We start from the raw sequence: 23,463 nt of genomic DNA on the forward strand, positions 1-23,463 counted from the left end.
GCACTGTCCAATACAAATGCCAGGATTCTTTTCTGCCTCAACCTAAGGACAATCACTAGACTACAACAACAATAATACCAATTTTCTGCCCCTAATGAAGTCTCAAAACCCTTGATTTAATTCTGGTCAAGCTCCAGAACAATCAAAGGTAAATATGTATTTATTAGTCCATTGCTAGAATGTTTGCCTTTTTTAAAACATTGTATGGCTCAATGCATTGTTCCAGTTTTCTAATTCATGCCACTAGGATAACCTACTTTGACCTTGTAATTCTCAAAACTTTCTCACAGTGATAAATTAATTTAGGGCTATAATATGCAATAAACAACAACCCAACCATTGATATGTAGGAGGCGGAACAACTTTTGACAAATGTGCTTCAGGATTTTTGTCAAAGCGAGTCGACCGAGTTGTTACCGAGCCTACTGAGTCATTACCGAGTCGGCCGAGTTGTTACTAAGTCGATCGAGTTAATCAGTGGCTCGGTAACGACTCGGCCAACCGTTCCGTTTCAGCCACGGAGCCGACGCGGCCAAGCATTGGCTCGGTCTGACTCGGCCGAGTCGGAGTCGACTCGGCGATTTTTTAAAAACAATTCTCCTGGATTGGTTGGTTCCCAACTGGTTCTTCATTTCATTTCCATAGGGTCTACCCCCCTTAGTTTGCTGTAGGGAGACAGCTTAAACAAAGAGATTGGGGATCAGGGTGACAACCCTTGATTTGAGCCATTGTTGCGGTACCTATACGTTCTGTGCGACAACAAATCCAATTCTCGAGACATTCAACAACTATAGCTTCTTGACAATGGTCCTTTATTCCTATCAGGGAGTCCTTTGTGTAGATGCAATTTATTAGTAAATGATATATATTTTCTCCATTTGCTTAACATAGATTGCATCCACTGAGTTTTTCACATCCCAGGTTTGTTTCTGAACCTTTTTTTTTTTATTTGCAGATTTCTGCAACAAAGATATTGTTTGCTTTTTGCATGATGTTTGTCATAGTTTTTGCAGATTTTGATTCAATTTCAGCCACTGTGTTTTTTTTTTTCCCCAAACATTCTTTAGGCTTGAGATATTGTATTTTATTTTCCGTAGGTTGCAGTTGTTTCTCACTAACAAGCTGAAGGTTCTAGAGGTATTTTTTGCATATGGGTAGCTTGATAATAGGACTTGTAATAAAATGCAATGTACACTTTACTCCAATTTTTGTGTGGAGAGATTTACGTTTAAAATGCCACCTTGCAAAAATCCTAGGAAGAGAAGTTGAGCCCCATAAAGGCGCCTCCTCATAACATTGATGGCAAGCTTTTGCTGCTCTTGAAGAAAAAGGAACAAAATCTTTGTGGCTACCAAAGTTGTTCGACTTGGACTTGGCAAAGGCTCACCTGGTTCGGGGCTCAATAGAAGTCAGTGGCTCGACAAAACTCAGTAAGTCTCGACAAAACCTGGCGATTAGTGAAAACTCAAAATATATCAAATTTTGTGCAATCTAAGTCTAAGCCAAGTCCTGCCGAGTCATGAGTCTATTTATTGAGTTCGAGCCATGTTCTTGTTTTAGACTGGACTTTGATAGACTTGGGTAAACTTGGTGCTAAGTACTCATTTTAGACATGACTCGGCCAGGCTCAGTGAGTCGAACAACACCAGTGGCTTCAAGTTGTAATGGGTGGAATAGCAAGGAGACCTATAGGCACATCAAAGCATGGGGAGCCGGGTAGGTGAGTGGGATGTGAGATGGTGAATTTGAGCGATATACTTGTTTAAGACATGACTCAGCGAGACATAACATGCCAAACAACACTAGTGGCTTTAAATTGTAGTGGGTGGAATAGCAAGGAGACCTATAGGTACATTGGGTTGTAGGGAGTGGGGAGTCAGATGAGATCAACTGTGTCACCTTCCATAAGAACTACATTACATTCTTGCTTCCAAGGATGAAATCTGGGGCACAACTTTCAATCTGTTTTGTTTTTGAAATAATAAAAAAGGAAAATTGAATAAGGTTTTGGGAAAGCGTTTCCTATGGAGTGGCATATTCTTTAGCATCGCCAAGAACAATTTGTTCTACCAGTGAATACGATATGTTGATGTTGGGCCAATATATAAGGGCCCTTTTTATGATGTGTTAGGGGGGCAAACTTTCAAGAAGAAAAAGTAGATATCAATACTATATTAGAAGAGTTCAGAGAATTTGTGGAAAATCACTAGCTGCATAGCTATGTCCAATGGTTGAACAGATGGGAAGAGAAGAATGCACCTAAATTTCTTAGTTAATTGTCCATTGGAAGATGGGTGTACATCATGTTGTGTATTACATATTAGATAATACTGTTAATTGGCAAAATGTTAATGGACAAGGTTCAAAGTTCAAATACCTCACATTCTCTTGGATGTAGAAAATCCACAAAATTCTGATATGCTAATATGAACAATCTGAAAACAATTTCCTTTTCACATAGACCCAAAATTTCTCTACCAAATTGCAGTGGAATAGGAACATAAATAAAAGCACAATTCACACAATAGAACACAATTTTTCTAGAGAACCCAACTAGGAAAACCCTTGCTTGCTTGAGAATAATATTGAAGAAGAATAAGCTACAAATATCTTACAAATAACCTTGATTCAATAGAGAATACAAACTGATCTCTCAACCTTGAACTAGGCTTGAAACAACCCTGCAAGAATACTGATCTGCTTCCCTCAACTAGCCCACACTCAAGCCCAAAATCCTTGCACAATCCTTAGGAAATAGGTCGTTGTTTCCTAGACCATTCGACCTCCTAAAAAGTAGGAATTTCTCCCTATTTTCGTGCACACTTTCAAGGGAAATCTCCTCCAAAAAATTCGCACAAGAAAAGCTTCTTGGCTTGTTCCTCTCACAAGCTTCACAGGCTCACAAACTCATGCTCAAGAATGATTACAATTTGTGCCTTCGATCTCCTTATAAGCACTTTGAATAGGCTATTGTTAGTAAGTTCTATGTTTGGAAAGTTGAACTGGTCGTTTCCTAGTTAAAAATAGTTAACACAACTTGTTAACTAGTCCTTCCTAAAATTTAGGAGGCTAACTCCATCATTTCTTTCAATTCCCAAATCAACTCACACTTGAAGACAAATAACTTGGTCTTCCACAAAATTGCACTAGTCAAACTGCTTCTTGAACTCATCCACATCACTGGAACTTGTACATGACTAAGGAGAACCAAAAATTGATTCCTTGAATTAAGCAACAAATCAAGGAATCCATTGCTTTGCTACTTTTCATGATTAGATTCCATGTGTTGCTTGTTATCGCTCAAACTAGCAGGGGTCCTAAAAGGGGATCCTTGAAGGACTAATACTAGGCTAAGGTCAACAGTGGAGCAATAACCCACTGTCACCTCGGCTAAGGCTCCCTGCTCTTTACGAACTTTCACTGATGGGAGGAGACTCGTTATGATAAGGTTCACAAAATGGATGGACCAATGATAGGGTGAGGGGTGATCCTGGAAGCCTATTCACTAGAGAGGCTCAAATGTGTGGCTTGCTTGCTTTGGAAGGCAAGGTTGTAAGCTCTCAAGGAAGGGCTTAAAGTGAATTTCAAGGTTTATGTTTAGGGTGTGTATCTCATAATGGAGGTCCCTAAGCCTTAAAATTCTTGTGAAAGCTTGGATTCCAAGTGATCCTTGAAGGATTATCCTTAATAGTGTATGGGACCACACAGGACCAAGTGGACCGGGAGTTAGGTCAAGGGGGTAGGGTTTAGCCATATTTTTCATTTTATGGTACATTTTCCTGTTGAATGTGGCCAGCTATGCTTTTACTTTTATTTTTCAGCGGCATCAATCTCTGGGGCATCGTTCCAGGCCCGACCCAAGGTGTGGGCAAGGGGAAGGGGTGGCTAACCCTTTATGGACCCAGTGGAGGAATGTGGACCTAGGTGGGGGAAATGATGAATGGGGTTATAATGAGTAGAGGGGGAGTGATGTATGTGGATGAGGGAGCGGGACCACGCAAATAAAAATCGTTGTTTCCCATGAAGTACCATCCCAAGAGCCCAATGGTCAGTAAAAGAGATCCCACGGGACTAGGGTCCAAGGGTAACATCCAAAAGAGGTCTAGGGGACAAGAGCACAAACCTAGCCCATTATTTCCGCTGAATCCCCTTATTAATTCATGTCCAAATGTCTCTATGATAAGTAAACTACAATACTCAATTACCAAATGACAAGGCATACCTTTAGGTTTGGTAGGCCCACCTTCAAACATATGATCATGACAGATAGGTGAGGGACCACATGGCTGGCTTAGTAGTGGAGAAGTGGCACAACGAGCTAGTTGGTGGTTGAAAAGGGCTGCTGGATGCCGACTGAGGACCATCTTGGAGAAATTTTTTCTCTTAGGGATATCACCCACAAAATGGTGGGTAACACTGCCCATTGCATTACGTTGATGCTAGCAGATATTGGCGAAGTTTACTTTATCAATGAGGTGATTGAATTGGCCAAGAGCATCACCAAATTGATATATGTCCATGCATCAATACTTTTAGACTTGAGAGGAAACATAAGAAATAGAGAATTGTTGCATCCTGCCATCACTTTTTTGGTCACCAACTTCATTTTTCTTGAATCCATCCCTCATTATACGTTGGGATTGAAGAGGATGTTTATTTGTGATCAGTGTTATGCTAATGCTATCACCAAACTTCTTTTATCAAGATATCTTTTAGAATGAAGTAGAGGAGGTTTATGCTATGAATGAACCATTGATAAGGGTTCTTTCATTTATTGATGGTGAAAAGCCTACAATGGAGTATCTATATGAGACCATAAAGGAAAAATAAGCTATAGAACATAATATGGGACCAAAGGTTAGGAGGGAGAGCTCAAGTACATAATGATATGAAATTTGATTGATAAAGATGGAACAAAATGATCCATCATTTGATTTATTCAATCGGGGTCTTCGTCAACCCCTTTGCCCCTTTCCCTTGTAATTTTGTTTTCGATGTCAAGGTTAGAGAAAGATTCTATGATTGTGTTCAAAGGATGCTGCTAGATCTAGATGAATACCTAGCCATACAGCATCCGATGGAGATGTATAGGAAAAGCTGCCATATTCTTTAGCTATGACATGGCATTCTAGGGAAGGAAAATTGGATTTCCATGTAACCAAATTAAATACAAATGTGGATGCATTTTTTCTTTACATTCTTTTCTTATTTGGTAGTGGATAAATGTAATTTTAATGTTTTAATTTTTTTTGTTTTTCTGTTTTCCAATTTAGGAAAACCTTGTGATTCTGCCTTAGTTTGTTTGAGTTTGCTCTACTACAGGATTCCTTAGGATTGGCTAGTAGATTTCCTACATAGTCTGCAACATGTAGACATAAATGACAATACAGCTCACTGATGGATCACCAAGACACACTACATACACGTTTAAATCTTCTGGCCTAGATCCAGTGTGCATAAGTGCATCACTGATCCCTGAAGTTGCAAAAAGTCTTACAAATAAAATAATGTAAGCCTTGTGCACTGTAAGAAAGAAACAAGAAAACATGCTACTATCTGGCAAAGCTGCCTCGCCAAAGTTCCATGAAGACTTACCATCTCAGACTCTATGCCCCAATGATTGTCATTGCTTGAAAGAAACTAATTTAATAGGGTTTTGAGTAGAAGAGCATGCTCAATATGGAATAGGGACAAATGCAACTTTGATTAGCTTCCATCAATAATATTACTCCATGAAGACTTACCATCTCCTTAGACTCAATGCCCCAATGATTGTCATTGCTTGAAAGAAACTAATGTAATAGGGTTTGGAGTAGAAGAGCACACTCAATATGGAATAGGCAAAAGTGCAACTTTGATTAGCTTCCATAAACAATGTTACATTCTATTTTAGGTGTGTGTCCGTTGAAGTACTTATCAATATGGTATAAAGCTAGAATTGAGATATGTTAGTTTGAGGATACAATAAAGTGACATTAGAGATATGTAAACTATAGATATATAATGATATTCAGGTAAAAGCAAGATTGATAACATCAAAAATCAAATATAGCTTGGATAAGCATGTTAAATTTTATTAGAAAGTTGGTCGTTGTAATACCCTGCGATGCAATCTTTCTAATATTGTAAGGGCTTTTAGGAGCTCTAGGGATACCTAATCAACTCTCATAAAGATCATTTTGGGAATTAATATCTTTGCCCTGTTGATATATGGTGGATTCCTCATATATCAAAGTTGTCTAGCTTTGGTAAAGGTCTCTTCTCTATTTCTGTCATTCTTGTACCTTTCATTACAATCCCTAGTATTCAAGATATCTATCTTTCATTCTTGTACTTTTTCTTATTGATTCTGTACTTGTTGATATTGGTGGCTTTCATTGGTATCTTGACTTACGAGTTACGACTTGGCTCCATGCAGTTAAAGATATGGTTTTCACATATATATGTTTTTGAAAAATGTTTCATATATTACTTCACAGAACAAATATTTACTAATAATCTGGTGGAATGTTTTTCATATCTTACTCTGAATAGTGCTACTTGTCCAGGAGTTCCATTGTTACCACTCCTAATTTGCACGCCGAGGGTTGATTAGGAACAAGTGTAGATATTATGGTCTCTATAGCACTAAGGATTTATATTTCATCCAATGGGCATAAAGTTTAAACGTCATAATTGTCTTTTGTTTGGATTCCTCTATAAATATCATTATATGATCAATTTTTTTTCTTCACTATGTTTAGATGTGGATGTCTTATTCATCTTTACTTTTGAATATGATCAAGTATTGCATGGAAATTGGACAGGTCCAGCTTCAGCAGTCAATCAAACGTACAAGGCATCCGCTCCCAAACAATGGCAGACGTTTCTAGCACTGTTCCTAGTATTGTTGTTTATGTAACTGTACCAAACAAAGAGGAAGGTAGTTCAAAGACCTTAAAAACTATTGTGTGCACAGTGACAGCATGTTTGTTAGTGGTCCCTAGTTAAGTTTTAACTTTATGGATACCAAATGATGTGACTGTTGTTTTGAAGAGATACTATCAATTTTCATTTTTTGTATGGTGTTTATAAGCTTTCTACACAAGGAATTACAGACCTTCCATACACCGATGAACTTCTTTGTGGGTTTGTGATCTGGCAAGAAGAAATTCTGATATTTGCAGGATCAATTTTTTTGTTTTAAATTAGTGAAAGTGATGTACATTCTTTGAGAACAACCACACTTACAGATGGTAAGAATAAGTTTAGGAAAAAAAGTCTCGTTTAAATAAGAAAACAGTTCAAAATAATCTGTAAATGCAAAATGTACATTAACGCATGCTTCCTTTGTTGGACTACTACCTTAAATTCCCCTGAATAATCTCAAGGAAACTGTAGTCTTACATGGAGAAATTTTAGGGATTGATTCTTCTTATGTTCATTGTTCTCTCTGTTGAAGTTTGTATCTCAAGCAGGTACTTCTGCACAGGCCTTGTGTCTAGGCGTGTGGAAGTTGCCCACATCTCCTTAGAACACTTGCTTTAGGTTTAGCAAGTTGTTAATATAACTTAGCCTAAGTCTAACTTAGGAAAAAGCACATATTAATATGTTGGCTTATTGAGGTAAAATAAACTTTAGGAAAAGTAAAGTAATTTACATTAATGAATAAGTTTTAATCTTAGCCATTATTCTCAAGTGAGGGGAGATCTAATCGCAGCCGCCAATTACTTTGAGATTAGGGTTAAGTTTTTGGCTCATTGTAAAATTATGAAAGCAAGAGTAAGGTGAGGAGAATACACACAATAGCAGCACAAGATTGAGAGCAGTATCTCAGTGAGCGTGTGCTGGGCTTGAGAGAGTGCAGAGGGGTTGGAGATCTAGATCCGCAAGAGAGAGAAAATCTAGTGGATTAGATCCAAAGTATTGTAATTTGTATTTTCTTAGTAGGACCATTATCCCAGGACGGGAGCCCAAGTAAGTTTTGAGTTTTATTAATGATGAACTGATTTGTTGGGCAAAAATCTCTTTGTGATTAATGTGATTCAGATCGTTATTTGCTTCTGTTGAATATTATTTGTTAGGAATTTAGCTGTGCGTTTATTTAGTAATTTACTGCTTGGAATTAAATGTTTGGTGTTGGGTTAGTGTAAAATCTAACATGGTCTTAGAGCAAGAACTTTGAATAGATCTTGGAATCGTAGTCGTCGTGTTTGTACTGGATCATTGGAGTCAGGTTCGTACCGGATCATCGGAGCCGGGATCGGTTGTGATTGTACAAAACAAAATTTTTTCGTAAGTGCTCGAAGTAAATCGATCGAATGGCTGAGAGAAATTTTTTTACCGGGTCGGAATTTTTTTGGTGGGCATGAAAGATCTAAAAAAAAGGAGTTGGGGTTGTGGCCGATAAGTTTGACGACCCACTTAGCTTTCGGAGAAGTTAACCACAAAGGACAGAACTTGCAACCACAAAACGCTGATAGTAGACCACTACAATAGGCAACAACTGCAGCACAAAAGTGAGGAAATAAAAAAAGGTGGTGCGACTAGTGTGAGTAAAGAATGTGGCCAACATAGGAAAGCAACAACTGTCATTGCAAAGGTCACTGCGGTCGTGACTTGGCTACAACAGAGGCCGCATGATTATGCTACGGGAGCTGGGGCCGACGAGACACAATGGGCAAAAGCTAGCTGCCATCTTTGGTCAAACATTCGAACGACAAGCAAGGGAGTAACAGGGGTTGCGTAAAGGTTAGAGACAACTAACTGCCATAATAGCCATCGACGCAAAGTCGGAAGGTAAGCTAGTAGCCACAATGGGAATTGTTACCCACTACCTGTGGGTAGTATGCATAGGAGAAAATTTTCTCCTAAATGGTCCTCAGCTAGTAGCCAACAATCCCTTGCAGCCACCAGATAGCTTGATGTGCCATTGTCTTCGCCAGTTGAGCCAGCCATGTGGTCCCTCTCCTGTTTGTTATGATTGTATGTTTGAAGGTGGGCCTCCCGACTTTGAAGGTATGGCTTTTCATTGGTGTAGTTGAGTGATTTTGCTTACTTGTCATGGACACTTTTGAGCATGGATTGGCCGAGGGATTCAGCGGAAAGAGTGGGCTAGGTTTGTACTCTTGTCTTCTTTGCCCAATTTAGTGGTTAGCCTTGTATCCTAATCCCGTGGGATCTCCTTTACTGGCCACTAGATTTAGGGTTGGCACTACATGGGAAATCCCGATTTTGGTTGCGTGGTCCAGTTTCCCGACACCATATACATCACCCCACTCTACTCATTCTAACCCCATTCATCACTTTTCCCAATCGGATCCACGTGTGTCCAATGGGTCCACATAGGGTTAGCCTCCCCCTCCCCTTATCCACACTTTGGGTCGGGCTTGGGACGATGCCCCAGAGGTTGATGCAGCTAAAAAGAAAAGAAAAAGCATTATTTGGCCACTCTCAATAGGAAATGTACCACAAAACGCAAAAGATGGTCGGGACACAAATTTAGCATGTGGGCAAAAGCGAAACATGAGCTCTTCCCCTTATTTATGGCCATCGCCTTGGTTCCTATGGGCCCTAGATGAGCCCCCTCCACATTAAGGAACCCATGATTGTCCCAACCCTTGGTGGGCAATGAAATGCCCCACCTTAAAAGGGGGTACCTACTACTATATCCTACACATCATGCTCTCATCCCCTGGAACCCCGAGCAATTATGAAGAAAAATCAATTAAAGGCAAAATGCATATGAAGAAGGGTGGAAAAACAAAAGCCAAGGTAACTCATGTGCCAAGATTTGCTCCCTCCTACACTCATGTACCCAAGTGTGGGATTTCCTCATTATAGCTACCCTTGTACCATGACATGTGGCCTGGATCCTTCCCCTGATCCCCACTCCATTCTATCACTATATCACATGCCACCTACCCATTGATGGATGTACCATGGACATGTCCCCCCTTGAAAGGCTGAAACCACCTAATAGGTTCCTTGGTTAACCCCCTTATTGAGCTTGGAGACACTTGTACATGCCAAAGCTCACTATGAAAGGACATGCCTCCATGAATTGCTCATTTGATTCCATGATTTGTAAGATCTTTTACTTGATTACTCTAATGATTTGTTGTATTGGAGGGCTAGTGGACGCATTGGATCTTATGCTAGACTGCAGGTGGGTCTCCATTTGGGGTTTGGTTACCCTATATGGGTTCCAAGCCCTCCAGAGGGTCATGTTGGCACTTGTAGGGTGAGTGTTGAGAGCCATGGGCCTCCACCATAGCAGAGAGTACTTCATGGATTCCTAACACCATTAAGTGATCGCTCGTGTTCCACCTTTTAGATGAGGATGATGCACCTGGACTACCATTTCGGTTAGTGTCCTCATTTGGATCATTGCATTCAACTCTCAATTTTTGTTTTCCTTTGATCTTATTCTCTTCCCTCATTAGGTCAAGACCCTCCTTGTTTGATCAACTCCACGCCCTTGACCTAATTTGGGTCCACTTGGGTTCTTTGTGGTACCACAACCCTACAACTCAAATTCCACAAGGACTATATAGAATCCATTTCTTCTCAAGGATCCTTAAGCCTAGGAAGCCCCTTGAGAAGGCATATTCTCTAGCCCTATGCTTGGGCATCCTTTAGCCCTTCCTAGAGAGCCAATTACGCTGCTTTCAAAGCAAGCAAGCCATCTAATTGAACCTCTCCTGTGAATAGGCTTTAGGAATCACCCCATATCTTATCATCGATCCATCCATTCTTGTGATTCCTCTCATACCGGGACTCCTCCCATCAGTGATAGTTTGTAAAGAGCAGGGAGCCTTAGCTGAGGTGATAGTGGGCTGTTGCTCCGTTGTTGTCCCCTGACCTAGTAGTTTCTCTGTAGGATCCCCTTCCTACGACCTCTGTTAGTTTGAGCGGTAACAATAACCAAAGAAAACTTGATAGGATTGTAAATTGCGGCAGATTGTTAGGGTAGCGATACGCTCGAACATGATGGACGAAGATTGTGTAGTGGGTGACTTGCAGGTAGAGTCGCATATGCATAAAAGGGTAATGCTGCCGAAATTGTAGGTAGTCCATAGGAAAAATGCGAGACAAGGACGCAGGCGTAGGAATGTAAGCAGTTAGATGCAATAGGAGTGGGGTCGACACATAGAAACGAGCAAAGAATGCCCTGTGCGTGAGGAAATTACAAAGGAGCCGTTATGGGTTGTGTATGTGACAGTGGGCAGAGAGAGCCTGCATACATGGTAAGCAACCACTGTAAAACACAAAGCGCCTAAGCCAGCTGTGCATGGGAGTAGTACCAACAGTGATCGTGTGAAAGTGTTTCATAACCACGGGTAGGGTTTGTAGGAATAGGCAATATTTGGCAACCCTAGCTTGATTTGCGGAGTGTGGACAATGGGCTATACAAGCATGAGAAGGCCAACAATAGGCCAGACAAAGGTTTTCTTGTTTTCGCGGAGGAGTGATGTTAGTTTTTGTAGCATCAAATAGGTGTTCTAGTCTCAGTTTGTGTCTAAGAGACTAAGGAAGACAAGATCTACAAAACCCAGAAAAGGTTTTGCGAGATAAGCTTGCAAAACGCCTTAATTAAATTAATTAATGATCATTTAAATTTTTCCTAAGTCTAACTTGGGAAAATTGGTTAATTAATAGGACTTAATTCAGGAAAATTGAGAAAGCTCCAGAAACTCACACAGATCGAGTTTGAGATGATCTTAGTCGTTGTTAACTACTTAATCATGGTTGTTGGTGATTCAACAAGAAATTATAAGAGCAAGTCTATGGGGTTGGAGATGATACACTAGAGACATAGTTGTGAGACACAGGGAAAGTGAGTTCCTTAGCAGATCGAGCTGTCGAGTTGCAAAGATTAAGCAGGAGAAATTTCGAGCCAAAGCAACAATGATTGAGGGAGCAATAGTAGAGTTTGTTAGAAATACTGAGGGGGGGTGAATTAGTATTCCTTAGCAATTAGCACTTTTAAATCTTTTCAGAGCATTAGTTAATCCTCAATTATTATTAATGTTTATGCAGTAGTAACAGTAATTAAAAGAACACAGTAGGCACAAAAATTTTAGGTTGAAAACCCCCTCCGGGTCAAAAACCACTGAACGCTTTTCTAATAGATTCTTTAATCTTCAGCCTAAACTGAAATGAAAGCAACAACTTCCTAGAATTCTAGAAAAGCATTCTTCTCCAGCGCCCACTGGAAGGACGCCCCAATGCCCTGGTTTCTTCTGTAATCAACTGAATGGATGCCCCAACACCCTAGACCAGCCTAGCACCCTGAAGTGTTCACAGACTCCAACCTGTAGGCAACTTCATGCACTTGCCTAGCACCTCCCTGCAACCCTATATAGACAAAAGTAAATACAAAAGTGTGGACTCCCGTACAAGGGACAATGATCCATGTTACAGTGATATTACAATGATAATCTTGTACTTGACCAATTACCCAATCACACTATGACTGCAACCTAACAATGACATCATCCAACAATGACTCCTATACCTCCTAATAAGGCCTCAACTCTAGGCAGATTGACTCTTTTACAATATTGGCTCTTTTACAATTTTACAATGATGATCTTTTACAATATTGACTCTTGACAGGAACTGATGCTTGACTTGACCCGGCTTCTTGGATCACTTGCAGCTGCTGAGGTACTGTCGTGCTTGCTTCAAGTAATGATACTTTGGCGCTGCACGTCCTTCTAGTATGTGTCCGAGTTGTCTTAAAGTGTCCTCCTTCCTGCACATGCATTAATGAACAAGACCCAAACCAATACACAAACAAAACACTTATACTGTCCTGCAAAACATATGTCAGAGAAAAATTCAAAATTCAAAATGTAAATACTGATTGAACGTACCTTGCTGTAGCAGACTTACCATTGACTGTGGATGTGTGGTCCTTGCTAGCTGCAGTGATCTTTTGAATGCATACTGTGACACTACCATACAACTATGACAATCCTATCACCTAACACAAACAATCCCTCTAGACACAACATAACATAATCTGACTGTACAACCACCTATCTTTGGCTACCCTTTCACAACTTTGTCACCACTGTTCAGTGCTGCTGTACTGTCATAAATGAGGATGACTGAACTCAGATGAGACCTGCAATGCCCAAGTGAAACCCCAATATGCAAAAGAAAATAAAAGTGTATAACCCCTTAACCAAAACACTCACCTTTGCCTGCAAAGAGAATTAGTGCAAGAATAATGAAATTGACTACAATAATATTGCAATATAAAACATACCTGTGATATTCTGCTTGTAATATTATCCAACCTTGATACTTGTGCAAATTATTCCTAAAACAGACCCTACACAGACCTAATAAAACTGAACCTAAACAGTCCCATACACTGTCCTAAAATGGTGATTTATCAGGCTTATAACTTTTATACATTTATGAAATTACTTACAATAGAGACCTAACCAGACATAACACAATACCAATTCTTGACTTGCCTCAACATTTATCATAAGCTTGAATTATGCTAAACAGGCCTTAATGCTAGCCCTAGACAAGCCTTACCAGATCGGTGGAATTAGGCTTCCTTAACTGTCTTCCACCTTTGAGAGACTTCCTTACTGTGCTTCTCTTCTTTGTCTCCTTATCAGCATGAGATCATGAGACCCTTGCTAGACTAACAAGCAATACTCTGCTTCAGAATTTTGATGCTCAGAAATATATTACATTGAACCCCAGATCACACAGAGAATTAACCATGGTAACGTTCCATCTGGTCCTACTTTTGTAGTGACTTTATCAATTTCAAAATACACTTTGTTGGCTCATAGAAAAATGAGGTCCTTTAATTCTTCGCTGTCCACAACAGAAAATGAAGTCCTTTAATTCTTCGCTGTCCACAACAAAAAAAATGAAGTCCTTTAATTCTTCGCTGTCCACAAGAGAAAGATTAGGTCCTTTAATTCTTTGCTGTCCACAACAGAAAGATTAGGTCCTTTAATTCTTCGCTGTCCACAACAGAAAGATGAGGTCCTTTAATTCTTCGCTTATCCCCAGTAGAATTCTGCGTTAGTAGCCCAAAGGTTAGCGAAAAAATATTTCAGAGCTAGCCTTTTAAAATTTTCTTTTAAGTGCATAATCTACTCTATGCCAAAGTTTCACAAGATATATATAGTATAAGGTTCTTAATTAGACGTTGGATAGGGCTCCTTGTTTGTAGGAGACATAACTTCCTTATAGGGCTCCTTGTTTGTAGGAGACATAACTTCCTTATAGGGCTCCTTGTTTGTAGGAGACATAACTTCCTTATGTGACAATAAACCATGATCATTTGATCGTTTGGTGTTAAGGAGGAGGGCTTCTTAATGTACGTTAGAGGAGAAATTCATAATATTTTAGAATGTTAAATATTTAAAATATGTATCATTTTATTCTAAGGTAAGTGAATCGTTTTAATATTCTTCTTAATATTTGTATTAATACTTATTGACTTAAATTATAATAAATATCCTTAATTTAATTAATTACTGTCCCTTGTTAATATTTACATAGAAAAAATTTCAATTCTACTAAAAATTTCGAAGTCAGTGATTGGCTTAGTGCATATGGTCCTACCTGAGAGTAAAGTCAATGATTGGTTTACTATCTTTGGATTTTCAATTTATTCAACTTATACGAGGTGAGATTACGGTGAGAATCCCTGTCATATATTGACAATCGTTGAGGAATAAGTTGATGTCTCAACCCCTGGGGTTTTAGCCCACTAATGGGGTTTCCAATTTCAAACGTAGATAACTCTCAAACTGTGAAGAACTAAGAGGCGTACCATATATCAATAGAAACATCTCGACGAGTAGGATCCATCAAGAAGATCTTTGATAAAAAATAGTATGAGTTGTCAAGTCAAAATGCCCATGCAAGATCGAGGTAGCCCCTGGTGCTGCTTGGGTTGACATCAATGACAACCACTGATCAATAGAGTTTTGGTGGAGTTCTAGTGCTAGAGAGGCAACAACAGGAAGGATGCATTATTTCCTTAGTGACGTTGCGGAGCGGCAACAAAGAAGCTTCAAAGGGCAATTCGATTCAGCTGAAGAGGAGGTCGATTCAGGTGCTAGTGGCTAGGAAAATTTCTAGGAGGCCAAGCGAGTCAATTCTAGAGGTAGAGTCAGGCATAACGACCGATTTTGGGCAACTTCACAGGAATTGCGAGTAGACCCTGCACAAGGCTTGCATAGAGGCTGGCGCATGGGCATTTCAAGTAGCTGAGTTGGGCCAGTTGTTGGAGCCGGATCAATTTTGGAGTGAGACAAAATGTCTCACAAATTATTTGGCCAAATTATTTTGCTGGAGGATTGCTAGTCAGGGATCTAGATTATTGTACTCAGATTTTACTGCTGCATAATAATAAAATAAACCCTCATCTGCTGCACCGGTTTTCCCTTCGGTGTTTTTCCGGGGCCATTAGTCCAAAAATATTGGTGTCATTTTTATTTTGTGTGTGCATATATTTTCTCAGTTCCAGTTTGTTTTCCACAATGCAATTTTATTGTGAAGAATTGTAGTGTGATTAATTCGTTATTTGCTGTAACAAATAAACTGCTAATTAATTAGTTAGAAGAATAAATTTCTAGCTGTTGCAATTCAAGGAAATTTCACAAGTGACACAAGCGAGAGCCGTAGGTCATGGTGGTGGCTAGAAAACAATGCGAGTGGGCAACTGAGAGTGGCCACGCTGGATGTGTGCGATTAAGGATTTGCAAGATGCAATGGGCAACAAAGAGTCACTGGGTAGGGGATTTGTTGTGACGGGTTGCAAGTGTCGGTAGGGTAGGTATGAAGGATAGTACCAATAATCAGTAGGATTGGCAGAGTTGAGCCCTCAAAGGAAGAGTGGGAGACCATACTAGTCAGGGGATTGGCAACAAAATTTGTGGGTGTCTCAAAGAACTGAGATAGACCCCAAGTAGTGCTAGAAGGACTTAGCATAAGATCGATGTTAGTGACAAAGATTGAGCAGGACGCTCTGAAGATTGAGTTGATACCAGGGACTCGACATTCTAATCTAGAAGATAGGTAGGAGGCCTCTTTCAAATCTCTTAGGACTAGTTGGTATAAGCTAACATTGATGGATGCTCAGGAGAAACTTGTTGGAAAATGTAACTAGGTTCGGTCTTCATTAATGTATTTGAGTCATCATGTAATGTACTTGTCAAAAGAATAAAGAAAATAATAATTATTATTATTATTATGACTTATTAAAGCATGGGTTTCATGCTTGGGTTATCATGTTTTAGGTCAAAGTCCCCACTGAGCATTAGGATTTATTCTGAGTTAATAGAGTCATTGTACTTTTAAAGAGACCCTTCTTGGGCTTTTGAATCATGTAAAAAGGTTTAGTATTGAGTCAAAAATGAAATATGTTGCCTCCACACCAAGTCGGCCTCAAGGAGGGCTATTCGACCTCACCTAAAGGCTATAAAAGAAGCAGTTCGAATTCATTTGGAGGAGAATATCTCAAGCAAGTTCAATATCTCTCTGGAAGTCGGAAAAAGTGCGAAGTGAAGGAAGAGGGCTAAAGAAGTGCGAGTTTGGTCAAGGTGAAAGAAGAAAGGAAAATTGAAATTTTGGTGCATCTCTCTCTCCCTCGTGCCCTAGATTGGAAGATCGAAGTTCTCTTGTTGATGCCGCTGCTAGTTGCTGCATGTTGCTGCTGCTAGAACAAGAATAGGTCGAAGTTGCTGTTGTTAGATGTTGCTGCCTCAAGAAGCTGTATTGGGCCAAGATTGAAGTTCCTAAGTCAAGATCGAAGTCTTTCAGTCAAGATCGAAGTCTCTAAAGCAAGGTCGAAGTTACTGGGTCCAAGAAAGTGCTACATAGTGTTGTTACTGCTGTTGCTGCTGCTAGGTCAAATAGGATCATCTGCAAAGGAAGAAGAAGACTGACTTGGTGTGGAGGAAAGTTTGTGTCAAGGTCTAGAGTCTTGGATTATCTCAGGAAAACTATTGATGGAAGAATTACTGACTGGGATTTCCCTAGAGAGAGGTTTTGCCCTGGCTGTGTGCCTATATCTGGTGTCCATTGATTTATGTGCTATTGCTTGATGAACTAAAAGGAAAGAAGATATAAAGGAAATCTAATAAGAAATCAAGAACATCACAAGTAATTATCAAGTATAAGAAAATCTTTTTGCCTTTCTGATTTTCTAACATGGTATCAGAGCTTTGGTGAAGAAAGAAGAAAAAGGCAGTCTCAAGTACTTGATCAAGGAATCATTCAAAAGGATTATTCAAGGGAAGAAGTCTACTATCTTCAACGACAATGTCTAACTCAATAAAGGGAGAGAACATACTGGAAGGAGCCTCAAACTACATGTCTTGAAAGAAGAGGGTTGACCTCATTCTTGAAGAGAATAAGGTGCTAGACTTGGTTAGAGGAAGAGTAAAGAAGCCTACAGAAGACTCTAGTGATGTTGATAAAGTGAAGTTCAGAGAATTAGAATTAGTGGCCATGACTCTAATGGTAGAAGGAATAATAACCTTGTCCCATACATAGCTAACATTGACCATGCTCAAGAAATGTATGAGGCCTTGTCAAAGTTATTCACTATTAAGAACATTGGTCAAGTACCAAGCTTGAAGAATGAACTAAGGACCACAAAGATGACTAAAGAAGACACATTGGCCTCCTTCTTTGTGAGAATAGCAAGTATCAGAGATGATCTTCTGGCCATTAATGAAGTTGTTCCAGACAAAGAACTTGTGATCATTGCTCTATTAGGGTTGCCACCTTCTTGGGGTGCAGGACTTAATAGTTGGAAGGTTGCTCCCACTTTTGAAGAACTATGGACTGCTTGCAGCCAAGAAGAATTTAAGGATCTCATTAGTTGCCAACCCTGAAGAAGTTTCAAATGCCTAAACTACTCATCACAAAGGAAGCTTCAAGAAATCGAAAGGACCGAAAAGGAAGGTAGACATGTCCAAGGTAGAATGTTACCAATGTCATAAGAAGGGTCACTACAGGAGTGACTACCCCAACAATCCAAGGAATAAGAAGAGAGAAAGAGATCAAGATAATTTTGTTGAAGAAGAAGCCCTAAAGAAAGCCGAACCCAAAGATTTTGACATAAGGTATCCCTCAAGCTTTGGAGGGAGCCCTCAATAACTTCCAAATATAAGTATATCATTTCTTTTCATTTTTTGGTTTCATGTACTTGTTTAAGTTTTGGTTATGTTAAATACTAATCACCATTTTACCTCTATTATCTTGATTAGGAAAACATCTGCCAAATCCTCAAGGACTATAGAAGAGGGCCTCCCAAGACAAGGTTTGTTAAGGAACAAAGGTATGCCTTAAATTGCAAAACATTGATCTCTTCATAATAAAGGTTTATTCATTTGATAACCTATTACTAACATCGTTATGTCTAGCTGTATTGAATCAAATTAATCTTGTTTTGAGTGATTCATCATTTGATAAATCTACCCTCATGTCTTTGATTGTTCAAGAACCCTAAATTGTTTCTCTGGAAAACCCTAACTTAAGGGTATGCTAATGATAATGTGTGAAACCCTAGCCTGCTTAGGGTTATTGAATAATGCTATTTGAAGTTTTGTTGATGATGTCATGTTTGGGGTTTTGGTATGATCATGAAAACCCTAACTTGTTAGGGTTGAATGATGTTGTCTAAGATCCCAAACCCTTGAAGTTTTGGTATAGTAGGGTTTGCTTTGCTATGTTATGAAACCCTAGATCTTTAGGGTTTGGTTGGGCCTATAAGCAAAACCCTTGTTATGTCTTTAGAGTAATATCCTAGGAATGAAACCCTAGGTGTATATGTGTCCATTTGGTCGAAACCCTAATAATGTTATCTAATATATGATATGCTTATGCATAATAATGAATTCCTAGATATGTGTGTTGACCTAATTATTGATGGTCATAAGTCTTAGGGTTTAATATAAGCCCTTGTCTGAGTTTGATATTCTAGGATGATGCTGTTTGGGAAATCTAGGGTTTTGCAGCTAAACCCTAGTAGTAGTTAAATTCTCTAGTATGTGTGATATGACAATCTGGAATCTATGAATCTATATAGTGATTGTTGAGATTGTGTAAATGAGAAATCTAGGGTGTACATCAAACCATAGTAGAAGCTAGTTATGTTGTTGATTAAGCTATGATCGGTTTTGATTGTTGAAGCTATTGTATGAAATCCTAGTGAGGAGTCTAACATATGAATTTCGATAGTTGTTAGACACATTGAGTTGTTTATAGGGTTTTCTATATGAAAGAACTTATCGTATCATTGAAAGAATATTGAAACCCTAGACAAGTTTAATATTTTGATTTGTTGATGTGATTTAGGGTTTGTAACAAAATTTGGGCAAGATGTTCAAGTATAGTCTCTTGCTAAGTATGTTTGTAAAGTCTAATGCTTCCATTATTATAACATTTTGATATGGCTAACTTCATGCTTCTATAGTTTTGGTTGTACTTGCTATCTAAGTTGTGCAGGTACATCATATTCAAGATAGTGAAGATGATTGCAAGTAAAGTTGATGTGACAATCATGATATATGAACGACTCTGATAAGAAAGATGGAAGCCATGAAAGATTCTCCCCAGGTTAAGAGGGAGCCTGGATAGAAGAAATCTCCCTGAGATTAAGAGGGAGCCTGGATAGAGGAAATCTCCCTAGTTGAGAGGGAGGGCATAACATAGTTTTGATTGGAGAATGCATTTTGAAGGATATGTTGCTGCATGTGAAGTAGGAAAGGAAAGTGTATAATTGAGGAATATTTTGTCAAAGATTGGTTGATAGTCCTACTGTATTGAGAAGCAACATCAGTTGTCTGAAAGACCCCGAAGGTTTGTGTTTGTTTATGAACATGTGAAAGTATATTATTGATTGGGGTTGTGTTTGTACAGGTAAATCTCTCGAAGGTTTTGATAGCATGCTGGTTACCGATCAGTTTGATCGGGAGAGATTTGTTGTCCTTGATCTACTGGATCAAGGAGTGTTGAGGCTTTGTGAGTGAAGCATTGCCTGGGAGGACATCTGGCTGACACTTTGTGTTGATGTCTAGGTCCCGAAGTTGGGAGGGTGGTGTTGGTCATAGAGCTCTGACCTCAGATACACACCTAGATCCTTGGGTTGATGGTTAGTAAGTAAGCCTAATGGTACCTAGAGAGGTTGAAAGCTTGAGTCCATCTTAGTCCCACTTGGATAGATTGCCCTGGTCAGGAATCTAGTCCATGGCATTGTGGTGCCTAAAAATTCTTCATGGTTCATATAGTTGAGATCTTCCTTGTACTTGTATATGATGAATACCTCCCTAGTTAAGAGGGAGTGTTGGAAAATGTAACTAGGTTCAGTCTTCATTAATGTATTTGAGTCATCATGTAATGTACTTGTCAAAAGAATAAAGAAAATTATTACTATTATTATCATTATTGTTGTGACTTATTAAAGCATGGGTTTTATTCTTGGGTCACCATGTTTTAGGTCAAAGTCCCCATTGAGGACTTCTATGATTTATTCTGAGTTAATAGAGTCATTGTACTTTTAAAGAGACCTTTCTTGGGCTTTTAAATCATGTAAAAAGGTTTAGTATTGAGTAAAAAATGAAAAATGCTGCCTCCACACCAAGTCGGCCTTAAGGAGGGCTATTCAACCTCACATAAAAGCTATAAAAGAAGTAGTTCGAATTCATTTGGAGGAGAATATCTCAAGGAAGTTCGATATCTCTCTAGAAGCCAGAAAAAGTGCGAAGTGAAGGAAGAGGGCTAAAGAAGTGCGAGTTTGATCAAGGTGAAAGAAGAAAGGAAAATCGAAATTTTGGTGCATCTCTCTCTCTCCCTCGTGCCCTAGATTAAAAGGCCGAAGTTCTCTTGTTGATGCCACTACTAGTGGCTGCATGTTGCTGCTGCTAGAACAAGAATAGGTCGAAGTTGTTGTTGTTGGGTGTTGCTGCCTCAAGAAGCTGTATTGGGCCAAGATCGAAGTTCCTAAGTCAAGATCAAAGTCTTTCAGTCAAGATCAAAGTCTCCAAAGCAAAGTCGAAGTTATTGGGTCTAAGAAAGTGCCACATAGTGCTACTATTGCTGCCAGGTCAAATAAGATCATCTACAAAGGAAGAAGAAGGCTAACTTGGTGCGAAGGAAAGTTTGTGTCAAGGTCTAGAGTCTTGGATTATCTTAGGAAAACTATTGAAGGAAGAATTATTGACTAGGTTTTCGCCTAGAGGGGTTTTGTCCTGACTGTGTGCCTATATCTGGTGTCCATTGATTTATGTGCTATTGCTTTGGTAACTGCTTGATGAACTAAATGGAAAGAAGATATAAAGGAAATCTAATAAGAAATCAAGAACATCATAAGTAATTATCAAGTATAAGAAAATCTTTCTGCCTTTCTGATTTTCTAACACAACGTCCTAGGAGCATGGTTGGAAGGAACAAGTCTTTAGATTAAATTCCAAAGCAAGTAGTAGGGAAGCCTTCCAGTTCAAAGGTAGCAACTACAACAACGCATGACGTGGTGGTATTGGAGACAGATCCAGGAGGAGGAGGTTCTTTCGGAAGTACCTCCCTTGCTAAGAAGGAGTGTTGAAGTTTGTAGCTTAGGCAGGTACTTTTGCACAGGCCTTGTGTCTAGGCATGTAGAACTTGCCAACATCTCTTTAGAATACTTGCTCTAGGTTGAGCAAGTTGCTAATATAACTTAGCCTAAGTCTAAATTAAGGAAAAAGCACATATTAATATGTTGGCTTATTGAGCTATAATAAAACTTGCGAAAAATAAAGTAATTTACTTTAGTGAATAAGTTTTAATCTTAGCCATCGATTTGAAGTGAGGTGAGATCTAATCTTGGCCATCAATTACTATGAGATTTGGGCTAGGGTTAGGGTTAGGGTTTTGTTTCAATGTAAAGTTATAAAAGCAAGACTAAGGTGAGGAGAAGACACAGAACAACAACACAAGATTGAGAGCAGTATCTCAGTGAGCGTGTGTTGGGTTTGAGAGAGTGTAGAGGGGTTGGAGATTTAGATCTACAAGAGAGAGAAAATCTAGTGGATTAGATCCAAAGTATGGTAATCTGTATTTTCTCAGTTGGGCCATTATCGCAGGATGAGAGCCTAAGTAAGTTTTGAGTTTTATTAATGCTGAACTGATTTGTCGGGCAAAAATTTGCTTGTGATTCATGTGATGTAGATTGTAATTTGCTTCCAGTGAATATTAGTTGTTAGGAATCTAGCAGTGCATTTATTCAGTAATTTATTGTGTGGAATTAAATATCGGGTCTTGGTTTTGTGTAAATCTAACATTGTCTCTTCTCTACACTTAAAAATTAATAGACAACATAACTGCAGAACACAACTCTATTTGTGGATGTTAACATGATCAATTTGGGGGTTTACCATGCTTCAACCTGTTACAACAAAATCTACCACCCAAAAAGTGTAAAGTCCCAAGCACCAAGGGGCTAGTCTTGTGCAACTCAAGAAGGCTAACCATTATCACTACAATAGCTCTCTCTCTGTCTCTCTTTTTTGTCTCTTCTCCAACTCAATGGATGCTTCTCTAAGGATAGGATTATCAAGGCTATGGAGTGGGGGCTCAAGGTGAACAATGAAGAGTAATCTTTGATAAAACAAAGCGGTTGTAGTATGTGGAAGTGAAGTGGAAATGGGAAAGGGGGTATGGGAAAGAAACAAAGGAAAGGAAGAGGAGAAACAAGTTAATGAGTTGATGAGGGAATAGTGCCTAATGGAGTCATGGGACTTTAAAAAATGAATAGATTGATTTATCACCATTAACTATTTTGAAGTAGGATATGAGATAGAAAGACAAATATCAGACCTTCCACATACTTAGATAAAAGATCTAGCTTGAAATGTTTATCTAGTAGTTTGTAGACACGGAAAAGTGAACTTTTTTGATACATTAAAATTGGAGGTGCTTGCTGAGAATTATGACATGGAGTCTAATCTTGGAGGGCTCACTTTTCCAAACATCAAATTAACATAAAATGTGGTGTTTTATTAGTTGAATTATTATCCAATCAAAAACTAGATACGATGGAAGGAAGAAAACAATGCAGAAATAACACAACAATAAAATAAGAGGGACTTGTCACATTGCTTATTCTTAGATGAGTATTGTTCCCATAGCTAGGCCTCTATGTTAGAATGAAAACATAAAGGTTCTACAATAGATTTACAACAATTGAATATCATACAAAATAACCATACTCGAAAACAACAATACCTCATTTCTTCATTAGTCTTCAATATTGATACACAATGGAGCACAATGCCATCATCTCCAAGCTCCAATCTTCAATCACTAGTCCCACTCCACATCCTCCAATTGTTAATTACCCCTTTTGAAATGGAGAGAAACTCTTCTTTATATAAAGTGAGCTAAGTCTCTTACCGTAAAATGTTTTTTTCTAACTAACTCCGTGACAAGTTAACGAGTGATAAATTA

At 39.0% G+C, this 23,463-nt stretch overlaps 1 protein-coding gene across 1 annotated transcript in view; it reads left to right on the plus strand.

Moving 5' to 3' along the window:
- LOC149251340 (uncharacterized) overlaps positions 1–23,463 on the plus strand; it is a 201,923-nt gene that overhangs the window by 96,174 nt on the left and 82,286 nt on the right. The window contains exon 2 of the mRNA XM_089453855.1: positions 6,807–6,922. Coding sequence (XP_089309981.1) covers positions 6,807–6,922 — 116 coding nt within the window. The remainder of the gene's footprint in view (positions 1–6,806; positions 6,923–23,463) is intronic.

This window comes from Pinus tabuliformis, chromosome 7, assembly GCF_031772625.1.
Source record: "Pinus tabuliformis cultivar Carrire ecotype Pingquan chromosome 7, CPIR1, whole genome shotgun sequence".
Lineage (NCBI taxonomy): Eukaryota > Viridiplantae > Streptophyta > Pinopsida > Pinales > Pinaceae > Pinus > Pinus tabuliformis.